The 13,296-nt window shown below is 41.2% G+C and overlaps 1 protein-coding gene across 1 annotated transcript in view; it reads right to left on the reverse strand.

The window, feature by feature from the left end:
* LOC148539266 (arylsulfatase D-like) overlaps positions 1–13,296 on the reverse strand; it is a 163,299-nt gene that overhangs the window by 41,867 nt on the left and 108,136 nt on the right. The window contains exon 9 of the mRNA XM_088451657.1: positions 2,413–2,575. Within this exon, the coding sequence (XP_088307783.1) occupies positions 2,413–2,575 (163 nt within the window). The remainder of the gene's footprint in view (positions 1–2,412; positions 2,576–13,296) is intronic.

Here is a 13,296-nt window from a genome sequence, read left to right on the forward strand (position 1 = left end):
GCTGGCCCCAGTAATCAGCTGTGTGGTCTAAACAGATCACACGCTGATTCACTGTAAAAAAAAGTAAAAAAAAAAGTTAAAAAAAACAAACTTACCTGAGTCTAGGGACGGGAGTTCGGAGCTCCGGTGATGTCCTCTCTCCGGTCAGCTGGTCTCCCATGCTGCACTGCAGCCCGGTTGTCACCTGAAAGGGTCCCAGTGCAGTATAGGATGTCAGCTGACCGAAGGACATGGAGGACATCACCGGAGCCTGGATCATGCAGGTAAGTGTAATTAAGGGAGAGGGGGGGTCGTGGTGGGTCCGCGATCATGGGGAGCAGGGCTTGGCTTTGCTCCAGGGGTAGCAGCGGCGGCCAGTAGGCGCATGCGCGGGTCACTTGCCACGGTATTTTTTGGCGAAAATACCATGACTAGTGTGTGGAGGGGATTCGCAGGGATAGAGCTTTCTCGCAAGCTCTGTCCCTGCAAGGGATTTGTAGTAAATCCCTGTGATATTGCCTGAATTCGCAATGCGAATTCACTTTGGTAATTTCACACTACAATCTGCATTACCAATGCATATTGTAGTAAATAGAGCTCCAAGAAACATGGCTAGAGATACTGAGGCTTAATAACTGGGCAGAAGATACATGACAAGGAGTGAGGTCAGTGCAGTCAGTAATACAAGGAAAGAGTGCACTGTTTGTTGAAGTTAGACTATAGAGAGGAGGGGGCAAACCCAAAGAGGTTGACACTCTGAAAAGTAATAGCAGGAGGCAGTGACATGAGGAAGGCTATTAGGCTTTGATGACTTTTTAGGGCTCATTTGAGTCCAGAGTCTAAGTTGGCATGAATGAATGTTCCAAAGTAGGGAAAATCTTGGAGGTGGGAAGAGGTGATCAGTGACTAGGGATTAAAGGATTATGTGGGCCAAAGTTATTGAATTCAATTCTGTAGAGGACTGTAAGCCAGCGTGATGACTGCCAGAGAAGGGTGGCAGAAGCAAAAGAGAAGTTTTGCAGAGGTATTGAAAATGGACTGAATTAGGGGAGACGGTGTGGGAGAGGCTTGAGATGAGGAGGTTACAGTAGCCAAAGTGAGATGTAATGAGAGAGATAGGGTGGGTGAGAGTTTTAGTTGCTTCCTGAAAAGTTTACGAAAGCGGAACTGGCAAGTGTGGGAGAGAGGCTGAGAATGACCCTTGGGGGACACCAACAGTAGGGGAGGTGGCATCATGGATAGTACAAGGAAGGATTGCTTGGAGAGGTAGTTTTATAACAGGAAATGATTATATTTGATGCAGGAGTTCTCAATCCTTAGATACAGATGTCCTGGGGAGCAAATGTGAGCAATCGCATAACTAAATCTCCAGTCACATATTGTTGCATTAGACTGTGAGCATTTTATCACATTTTACCTTTCATGGCTGCTGAAATGTAGATACTTATGGGAATATTTATTAAGCAGTGGGTTTTTAAAACCTAGGATTTTTTAGGATTTACCTGCCAGATTTAAAAGGGCAGTAATATTTAATGCAAAATGTAGCAAGTAGGCCCAGAAGTAATCACCAGAAATTATATTTCCTGAACTTTGTATGATAAAGCAACTGCATTCAATCCTATAGCTGACCTAGGTTTGTGCTACAGGGGGGCTGAGGCCAGCCAGGGCAGGAAAGGGGGGCAGATAACCATCTATGTCCAGATTAATAAGATTTGTGGTATGAATTTATGAACAGTTGGCACTGAGAGAGTTAATTAGAAAGGTGGGGGCTCGGAGGACCCCTGCACAGCATAACAGTGCAACTCTCTCTACCCAGTTTGTCCATTTCGAGGGAGCAGCCTTCTGGTTGAGATGCACCTGAAACTAACTTCTTGTGAGCTCCTGCACACAGAGATAGATGCCTTATTGTAAGTATTTTGTTTTTCCTCCCTTTTATTTGCTTTCTGAATTTAATTGCATGTACTGTATAGTCTGCATGTCATTTTATTAATATTTTTTGTAACTAAACCTTGGAAATATCTTTCGGATTAAACACATTTAATCTAGCATATTCTCCGTGATTCTTATGTACCTGTGAGGCTAAGCGGCTCATGCTACATACCTTTGGGTAATTGAAGGTGATTTATTAATCATTAGTGCAGAGAACGCAATGACTCCATGAACTTTTGTGGTGGCAGTGAATTTGTGTATTTTGGTAAGTGACCGAGGTGCATCGGTGTCATGACCAGTTCATCCAGATTGCTGTATATGTGAGTCAGCCCGGGATCATGACACAAAACAAGCCTGCTTTTACATTTACTAATATTGCCCTTTTAAATGGTTAGGCAAAATCTGTAAAAATTGAGTGTTTTGAAAATCCACTGCTTAGTAAATATGTCCATTAGACTTTGATTAAACAATGAGTAAACAACTAAAACAGTATAATGGATGCACCTGTCTGTCGGCAATTCTCCACCAGCTAAATGGACCACAGTTGGGTAGATATCCATAAGACTTGTGGGTTCATCGGTTTCTGTGCCAGAAGGAATCACACCAGGCCACCTGAATATTCCTGGGACACGAATACCACCTTCCCAGCCACCCATGGCTTTTCCACCTATGACGTTTGCATCACATGAATACAATATGATTTAGAATTACATGGAAACACTTTCTTAAAGTTCCATTACTGCTCCACTAGATTTGCTACAAATTCAACTTGTTGCACAAATTTTAGTGTCAGTGGCATTACTGAAAAATCTGGACACATATGCTTAAGAACATATGAAATAAAGTGCAATTTCCGAGAACCGGTCTGATTTTGACTATTATGGCTGTTGATTGAAAGTGACAATTTTTGAAAGGCAAAAGTGTCAGGAACACCAACATCGAGTCCAGACAAAGAGCCCAGCCAGTAGCATTACTTACCTCTGCTCTCCGGTACATGGGCTTGGGCAGCTGCTGGACTTCTTCGCGGCAACGTTCCAGCCACAGGGCGCAGACTTCTCCTCCACGCTGACTGGCGTCCCTCGTATAGGGTGACATCATCCTCTAAAAATTGCCTGTGGAGTCTCCAGTTCATGGGCACGGCCATCTTGCTGTAGCCAGCGTCCACAGGTGATTCCTGATTCTCTAGTCAGCTGGGAGTCTGCCACCAATCAGCAACTGCAGCGGCGGATTGGGCCGCCGGGACACCAGGCTAGTTCCCGTTGGGCTGGTCCCCTTGGTGGCCGGCGGCCGCCCTGCCCACCTAGCCCGCACCCTTCAATTACCCAGCACTGGCTCTCCCCCATCGCGCAGCCGCTGCGCGATCAGTTCTGGGCAGCTTAAATTTAACACGCAGCAACATGGCGGCTGCCCGGCCCTTCCACATACTCACGCCAGCCCGACATCCCGTGAGGATTCCTCTACCCCGGCCCGGCCGTCTCGCTGCTGCGATCGGAGATTAGTTCCGATCAGGCAGCTAAACAGCACAGCGACCACAAGGCCTGGTCCCCACCGACTGCGCTTCACTCTCCCCGTCTGTCCCATCCCGCTGCTAGCTCCGATCAGGCAGCAGCACTGTGTGACTGGCTTTTAAAATAAGCAAAAAAAAAAAATGGCCGACAGGGGAGCTGCTGCGCATGCCAAGCCGCAGCAGCTCCTCCCATAAGCCTTTGCGGAGCCCGGGGACGTCAGTCAATTCTGACGGCCCTGCCTCCTGCCCCTCCGCGGCCCGCCTCCAGCCACAGGGAGTCAGGGACACAGGCAGCAGACGCAGCTGCTAAAGAAAAGCAGGCAGGGAGGTTGTGACTGGGCTAGGCTGGAAACCCAATTTTGCTGCGTCACCAGCAGAAAAATTATATTTTTTAAAGTTTATGACACTCTAGAATCATGATATACTGTGTATATATATATATATATATAACTATATATGATATTGATATCTATATATAGATTTCATATATAGTGATTTTATATATATATATATATATATATATATGTGTTGCAAAAAAGAAATACTAGCGCCCAACCTTTTTAACCTTCTGTGGATAGTCTTATAACAAAAATTGTCATTAATAAATTCTCTGTGGCACTTCTGAATGTGAAACAACACTCCTGATGATGACAGGTGGCCGCAATCTTCTAAAAATCCGTATGGCAAACGGAGAAACAAGGGTGCTGAAAAATAAGAAAACGTGCGCCTAATAGTGTAGTATTTAAATAAAAAGCTAATAGTGCTCAATATAAGTAATGTGCGTACCAAACAATAACTTTCAATAAAGCTTATCTGGTGTCCAGGTCAACTTCCTATGGTCAGGAAACAAAACTGCCAATAGATTCCGGATAACAATCCAAGGACGGGTACCCTCTTGCAAGGACCTTTAGCTGCAACAATAGAATTGAATAGCGCCCCGTGATCTCCCGTCACTTTAGACAGGAGATCGGGTGTGCGTAATCAATTGAATACCGCCCAATGTGTTCTATTCAGAGGCGTTTGTCAAGTTTGAAGTGCATATGTAATAATGTTAATATCTGTATATACTCTTTCATATCACATATTTACAGTTGGATTTGTTTATAGTGGTGCTGTGACAGTTGTCGGTAGTGCAGGCGTGCGGTTATGCTGGAAACATCGGTCGTTGGGCAATAATCCAGAGTCATATGATCTATGTTAGCCAATCATTTCAGTGAGTTTAAATATATTCTTCTTCTTATTATTATTATTATCATCATATTACATTATAAGCTTTGGCTATTGTGTACATAGATAAATTATATGTGACATTTTCATTAAATGATGGTGTTTGTACAGAGGGCAGTACAGATTCAGACACATGCACAAAGAAGGGCATGAAAAATGTGTTGCACATTCCTGGGTGGTTACAGGGGATTAGCTAATCAGATCATACTTGCCTACTTTTGAAAAAGCATTTCAGGGAGATTGTGAAAGCAGCACCTATGAGCGCGTGTTACAGTGGGCGTGTACTGATAAATCTGAGAGACGTGTCCTAAACCTGACTTACATCCAAATGTAAACAAGCCCAAAAGCAGTTAGTAAGATCTGTTTGTTGATGAAAACACACTAATACTTTTCAGAAATTCATAGGGATCATTGTGCCTTAAAATAACCAATGCAAGGAAATGACACTAATGATCCCATTGGAATGTATATATCTCTGTTTTTTAATATAACCGCTTCATAATGGGGGTAAGGATGAAATGACGGAGATTGCTAGACTCTTCAGGGAGATAGGGAGATTGCTACTATTTCAGGGAGTCTCCCTGACAATGAAGGAGAGTTGGCAAGTATGAATCAGATGCAAAAATGTGCGTGTTATTGGAATAACACAGGAGTGTTGCTGAAACTGCGTGCAGAGATGCTGATTTGCTCACATAGGAGGCCATACCTAGATGGATGATCTGTACCTAGCAGATGGTGGAACTGATGATAGCATCTGAAGACGCACTAAGATGTTTCGCAGCATCTGTAGATGCTAAAAGTGGGAGTGTTAGTCCTTGCACATTCAGATACATAGCTGTGCACCATGCAAGGGGTTTGTAGCGACATTAGCATAAGGTTGCAGATGTGACTGCAGCAAAGGACACACAGGCAGGCACTGCCGTATCCCTGGCAGAATCAGGCCCTATGAGAAAATACAAAATAAAGTGATTCCCTAAGTCTAATGTAGATCTTTAAAGTGCTGTTTAATTATTGATTTCACATGTCGAGGATGGTCAGTGCACAGGTGTGTTCACAGAAAATTTCTTTTATGACAAAACATATTTTGGTTACCGATAATATTAATTTAATCAGGTCATCAGACCCATTACTTATGTATATTTTTGTTCGGCGGTGCTCCCCATGAGTCAGAGAAAATCATAAGCAAAAGGAAAACGGTAAAGAAGACTCTTTGTTTGGGGGCACACTTTTCCTGATATATTCAATTTAAAACATAACTTTTAATACACTTCTATCCTAAAATAAGCTAAATATAACTGTAAAAGTCATCATATGATGGACAAACAAAGACATATAAATATAAAGAGATTGTTACACATTTAAATATATTCCAGTACTGTCAGAATTCAAGTAGAGAAATTCATATACTGCACAAGGATAGGTCACAATTGTTATTCTCCTGGGTTTAAGTGACCAGGTAGGATTGAAAAATTATTTTCTCTTTCATCCACTAGGGGACACTGGAGGTGCTTACGCTGGGGTATAGAGGCGTGGATAGCTGGAGCCGGCACTTTAAATAATTTAGAAGTGTGAAGCTCCTCCCCCTCTATGCCCCACCAGCCCCCAGTTTAGAAAATGTGCCTTGGAGCTGGTCACAACCTGCTGTGCTCCAGCAAGTCAATTATTTTATTTCTTTTATTTAACATTTATTTCTTTATTTTTGTTTTATTATTTCTTACATCTTTTACAGTAATGATCGCTCTTCTTTGGTCATCGGGAGTGACCTTACTGACATATCAGACCCTAATCCAACACGGTTGGATAATCAACTTCAAAAAATCACATCTCAATCCGTCCCAGAAAATTCTGTTTCTGGGCATGATCTTGGATACGGCCTCACAACGGATTTTTCTTCCAATAGACAAGGCCCGGGATATCCGGTTTTTAGTTCAGCTGGTCCTCAGAACAAGAAAGGTGTCCCTGCTTCTTTGTCTGCGCCTCTTGGGGAAGATGGTAGCAGCTTTCGAGGCGCTACAGTTCGGCCGATTCCACTCCAGGGAGTTTCAGCTGGAACTGCTTTCACAGGGTTCAGGGTCTCATCTGCTTCTTCATCGACAGATCCGTCTGAGCCCCGGTACCAGAGTGGCCCTTCTTTGGTGGACACAATCCACCAATCTGTTAGCGGGCAGAAGATTCGGAGTGTGGGACTGGATCATCGTAACAACAGATGCCAGCCTTCGAGGATGGGGAGCAGTAGTCCTCGATCATCACTTTCAGGGTCGATGGTCCCCTCTAGAACAGAAGTGGCCCATAAATGTGTTGGAACTCAGAGCGATTTACAATGCTCTGATAGAGGCAAAGGACTTAGACTGTCCCTCCAAGTACCTCCTTCTGGATACTGTTTCTGAGGTATTCACTGCCAAAGGCAAATACCCAGTCAGGATCATAGAGGACTGGAACGGAGGAGTTTCCTTTTCATTTCCATATCTTAAGTTTATTACCTTTTCCCTACTAATGAAAACAACTGTGGAGGGATATCTCTAAGGTTAAACTGTATTTAATGGAATGGAGTGAATATATATGGCTATATATGGTAGATATCCTGCTACTTAATGTCTGTTTATCAATTATTATCACCCTTATTTTAGGTCTCCCGAGGGAGATTATTGTGTAAAATACATATTCCAGGAAAAGATACGATTTAGACTCTATTACATTTCTACTGTCATTGTACCTTTCTTTCTGTACTCTCATCAGCTCTGTATCTTGGAGCTGACAGCAGATGCAGGGAATCCAATTTATCACATATATTGGAGTAAGGAACTCTCACTGATTATCCAATGTTGACGGACAAATAACCAGAAGCAGATTTCTATTCCTATTCTATATATGTGCTTTTCATGACTGACTGTATACTATTCTTTGAGAACGAGTGAGGCATGCAGGACTTGTTTATTTATATTACTGCAGTTCCCTGCTAAATGTTTAAATAGTCTTTAATGTGTACTTAACATTGCATGCTTACTTGACTCCTTATGCTTACAGAGATTTAGTATACCAAAATCATTTTTCAATCCTACCTGGTCACTTAAACCCAGGAGAATAACAATTGTGACCTATCCTTGTGCAGTATATGAATTTCTCTACTTGAATTCTGACAGTACTGGAATATATTTAAATGTGTAACAATCTCTTTATATGTATATGTCTTTGTTTGTCCATCATATGATGACTTTTATAGTTATATTTAGCTTATTTTAGGATAGAAGTGTATTAAAAGTTATGTTTTAAATTGAATATATCAGGAAAAGTGTGCCCCCAAACAAAGAGTCTTCTTTACCATTTTCCTTTTGCTTATAATTATTGATTTCGCTAACCAAATATCTGATTTTCTTGAGAAATAAAGTTTTTAATAACTACTGTTTTCACGTTATCTTAAAGTTGAAATTCCTAATTTATTAATATACTAGTGGGAAAATTATTGATTGTTATAAGGAGAGAAATAGTATTAATTCATTATATTGACGTGTCAAGATTGATAATTGGTGTTTAAAATGTTTGGACTGGGGCAACATTTATTATTTTATGGCTTTATAAATGGTGCCCATTTGCTGAAACAACTTGTAAATATGAACTGGGGCATGATTCATAGTATAATGTTAACTGACAGCACTGTGTGACAGAATTATTGTTCTCTGTCGTGCCCTCTGTATTGTATATCTGGGCCTAATTCAGACCCGCTCATGAGCGCTGAGCGCTCGCAAGCGGGTCGATGTTGGCCCAGTGCGCATACGCACGAGGGAGCTGGCTACGTCGTGCGCATGCGCGAGACCCAGATAGCGATGGCCAAGCCATCGCTATGGGTCTCGCTACAAAGGGGACGTGCTGTCAATGGTGAGTGACAGCACGCCCCCTTTGGTGGGCGCACCGGTGGCGTGGCTGCCCAGACGGAGGCGTTCCCATGGGAACGCCTACCGTCTGGGGCCGGCCCCACTGACATCACAAGTGATGTCAGTGGGAGTGCTCTCGGCTCTGATAGAGCTGAAAGCACTCCAGGGCTTGCGGCAACGAGACCCTACCACAAGGGTCTCGTCGCAAGCCCGATTATCATCGCGACCATCTTTTTGGCCGCTCACTATAGCTGTGGGTGGTCACCCACAGCTATGCGAGAGGCCAGGAGGCCGCTCTAAAATTCAGAGCGTCCGGCTCTGAATCAGGGCCTCAGTCTCTACTAGGTTTTTACTGTACAGTGGTCTTGGGAAAATAAAAATCTCAAGAAATCAAAAGACAAATTGGCAGCTTTTATAGATATATTTTGTATTTAGCACCTCTTTTAGCAATTTCTTTCTCATGCATAAAAACACTGCAATTTATTTTAGGTAACATTGTTTAAAGTACCCTAGCCCTTACAAAATCTTAATCCAGCTATGGGTATAGTATGTGATGAGAGACTACCCTTTTTGGGATTGGTCCTTGCTTGATACTGAGGGTGTACACTTGGGCTTTTTCTGGTAATGGCTTGGGCTTGTTTTGGAATTCAGTTTTGCCTTTTTCTCCTCATACAGTTGGTAACACTGACCGCCAGGTGTCAACGACTCACTGGCAATGGTGAGTCAACTGATTTATTCATCTTTATCAGAAAAAAAATGCTTTCCTGTACATATAACACTGGCATAGATGTGTCAAAATTACATTTCTTGCACGTCCATGTTTATCCTGATCCTAAGCGATGTGAAGGCAGCCATATAATCTATCTGTAATCATTGTTATTATGAATTAAAACTGCACATGTGCTATTAGTAACAAAAGTATATATGTTAAATTTAATGTATGTCCAGCTCTGATTACATATGGAGGTTGCTGTGTCGAACACAGCAACGTATCACAGAAGCCAGCAGTGGATATCTATTCATACAAGACACCACCTGCTGCTTTTGCATATTTTTGAACCGATGCTGTGTACAAAGATGCAGGGGCTTTGCCATTTGCATCCACATATGAATCAGGCCTAGATACAGAGGGGGCGATTAAAATGTTTAGCAGGCGGCTGTTTTTTTTAAGACATCTGACTGAGCAATTCAATTGTTGCTCCGTCAGGGCGTAATAGCCGCTGGTGTCTGCATTTCTGCTGGCACCCTCAGATGGGTTTAGCAATTTTACACGGCTAAACCTGGTCTCATAGGTCGGGAAGAGAGCTATAATTAATTAATTAATGAGCGACCAGAATAATTGAATTGCATAACTGGCCGCTTATTAATTATCGCCGCCCGTGGAACATTTGAATCATCCCCTACAGGCTTACAATGACAGAAGTTTAAATGGTCTATTGTTGGCTACCTTGTGATTTTTCCCAAATGACTCTGCTGCTAAATATCCACACCCTCATACGACAGTATACACTTCACAGTACTATTATACATTGAATTAATTTTCATTGTATAAAAAAATTATTTAAAACATTTCTTTAAAGGAATCCAAGAAATTTAAAGGGGGAACAGAAAAAGAAAGAGAAAAGAAAAGAAGAAAATTACTAGAAGCTGCCAGTCAGTGTGTTAAGTTGGATCGTTATACTGTAAAACAACCTAGTGCTACTCAGTCTTTTCAGCCAGTAGAAGTAGATTGTGTACAGCCAGAGGAGCCATCAATTGGCCCTGTTGCTACTTCATTGTTTGGACAGTCTGAATCTGAAACTCCAAGTAGCTCCTCATCTCAGTTGGATATCTACAGGTATGTGCATCCTGATAAACCTGGCCAATCAACAGATCATAGTGACATAATGTTATCTGTAGACTCTGCTGTGCCTGGAATGGGGAGTGGGGAGAATGTTGAAAGTTCTGCCAGGTCAGTAGAATGTGCATGTAGTGTGGATGATGTGAGACTGTCTATAATCTCTTTGCAAGACCACAGGTGGGTGAGAGGCCATTCTTTTTTCAAAAACACCCTATTCAACCTTTTGACAGCCCTGATTTGCCATTTGCACCTAAAAAGTGTTTAAGAGAAAGGATGGCTCACACCGTTTTTGGATTTCTTAAGACCAAGCTTCAAATGCTCTGTATTGTTCAGTATGTTTAGCGTATAGCAAAGATACAGAAAGCAATGCATTCAATGTAGGTATGAAATCATGGTCACATGTTTATCAAAGAATTGATGAACATGAACAATCTAAGCATCACAATAACTGTGCTGAGGCCCATATGTATAATGTAATGCACAAAGATGTTGCACAGCTGGTATTCTCTGTACAGAAAAAAAAACAGAAGTGATAGGTAACAGAAAAATTGTGGAACGAGTGATTGATGTGATAAAGCTTATTGGTAAACGAGGTCTCAGCTACCGAGGTAAGACTGCAGAAGCTGCGTATACATTGGATGATCCTATTTTAGATCACAGTAACTTTCTAGAGCTAATTATTCTACTTAGTAAGTATGACAGACTGCTGAAAACCCATCTAGATAAAGTTATTAGTAGCAGTCAAAAAGCTCATAATGCAGGCAGCAAAGGCAGAGGAAACCTTGTGACATTTCTATCAAAGACCACAGTGAACCAAATCATAGTTGCTGTTTCATCTTTGATAAAACAGTTTATCTCTAATGAAGTCCAAGAAGCTGGAATGTATTCCGTACAGTTAGACACTACCCAGGACATTTCTGTGAAGGACCAGTGCTCTGTGATTATTCGTTACGTCACCGATCAAGTACATGAGCGACTTCTGTCTTTGGTCAGCTACACAGACTCTTCTGGTAAAGGATTTTTGGAATTATTTAAAAAAGTCCTTGGAGAAAACGGTTTAGATATTACGAAGTGTTTGGCAAATGCAACAGATGGTGCAGCAAATATGCAGGGCATATACATGGGGTTTTCTGCTTGGTTAGACAAAGAGTCACCAAATCAAGTTCATGTGTGTTACATTTTAAACTTGATTATTGGTGATGCAACTTGTTCCCCCTTAGCTGCAGCATCCCTCTTCTCCTTAATTCAGTTGGTGCCTTTTTCAGGGAGTCATATATCCGTATGGACATACTGGAAAGCTTAACAGCTGATAAAAGTGGAAACCAAATGCGATTACAGACCATAGACCAGACACGTTGGTGGGCTAAAGATGCAGCATTATCCAAAATATTTGATACCTATAAAAACAGAGAGAAAGCACTCTTTGTTGATGTCATACTAGCCTTGACCAATGTTGAGGAGTCAGAGAAATTTGCACCTGATGTACGTGCCAAAGCCAAATCACAAAAAGAAACCCTCCTAAAATACGAAACCATCATGACTGCGTTTATGTACTTACGAATATTTCAGATAATAACACCCTTATCTAAGTATTTATAAACCAGTGGACTTGATTTGTTGAAGGCTCAACAGATGGTTACTTCTTCTCTAGAGATTCAGCGAGACAATACAAATGTAAAGCTTGAAGTTGACAACTTTATTACAAAGGTGAAAGAAGAACTAGCTAGAAGGTTACCTGAAAACATAATAGAAGTCCAAGAGGATTTCACTGAGAAGAGAATCAGAAGGAAAAAAAGAATGCCTGGAGAGCAAAATCCAGATGATGTCATTACTGATCCTCTGAAGGATTTTGAGGTTAGCATTTACAACAGGGTCTTAGATGCAGCAACTGAAAGTCTGAAAAGCAGGTTTGCAAAGAATTGTGCAATTTACAGGGATCAAGCTTGTTTATCTCCTACACAGTTTGATGAAGTAAAAGTGCATTTACCAGATGATGCCTTAGAGAAACTTGGAGACATTCTGACACAATATGATGAGGAAACAAAGCCAATCTGCAGTTTGAAGTAGTCAGTTTAGCTAAAAACTGGGATCGATTAAAACTTACACTACCAGAGGAGTATCGTCTTACCAGGCTTAATGAAGAGGTAGATGAAATTGAAGAACTGCCATCCACACACAGTCCTGAAGATAATTATGATGAACAACACATTCATTGCAAGAGATGCCTAAACTGTGCTGTTTGTGTATATGACACTCTGAAACGCTACAGTTTATATTCAATGGCATACAAGAATATAGACCTAGCTTATAAATACTTGCTAACACTCTCAGCAACACAGGTAGCTTGTGAGAAAACCTTTTCAACATTAAAAGTAGTGAAAAACAGGTTACGTTCCAGTCTTGGAGCAACACATTTAGAAGCTTTTATGCTGATGGCTATTGAGAGAGATGTTTTGATGAACAACGTGGACAGTCAAACTGTCATAGACAATTTGACTACACAGAGTGCTTTGTTACGAAAATAATTATTTTTGGACTAAGCTAATGGAGACCAGGTGTTATATATATTTTTGCCTGTTTTTCATCAGTGTCTAAATCCGCTGCTCAGTAAATACAGGGTTCTAATTCTGTACTTATAATGGTAAAACATTGCTGGTGAGCATATTTTCAACTGTATGCTTAATTCTGGATACTCTGAAGTTTTCTGTCAGTTTGGGCTTCATTAAATCAGCGACAATGCAATCTCACAATTAAATAGCCTAAAGCCAAAAGTGAAGCTTAGTACATAGGTAATAATACTTGTTTCTTTAATTTGCTACTAAATGGATGAAAACAGGTTTTACATTTTTGCACTTATTTATTAAAATATTGCTGTTTTGAAGTTTAAAATAGTATTTTTTTGTTGATTTTAATCACTATGCCCAATGTTTACATTTTTGGCATTT

Source organism: Taudactylus pleione, unplaced genomic scaffold (genome assembly GCF_031769625.1).
Source record: "Taudactylus pleione unplaced genomic scaffold, aTauple2 ptg000026l, whole genome shotgun sequence".
NCBI lineage: Eukaryota > Metazoa > Chordata > Amphibia > Anura > Myobatrachidae > Taudactylus > Taudactylus pleione.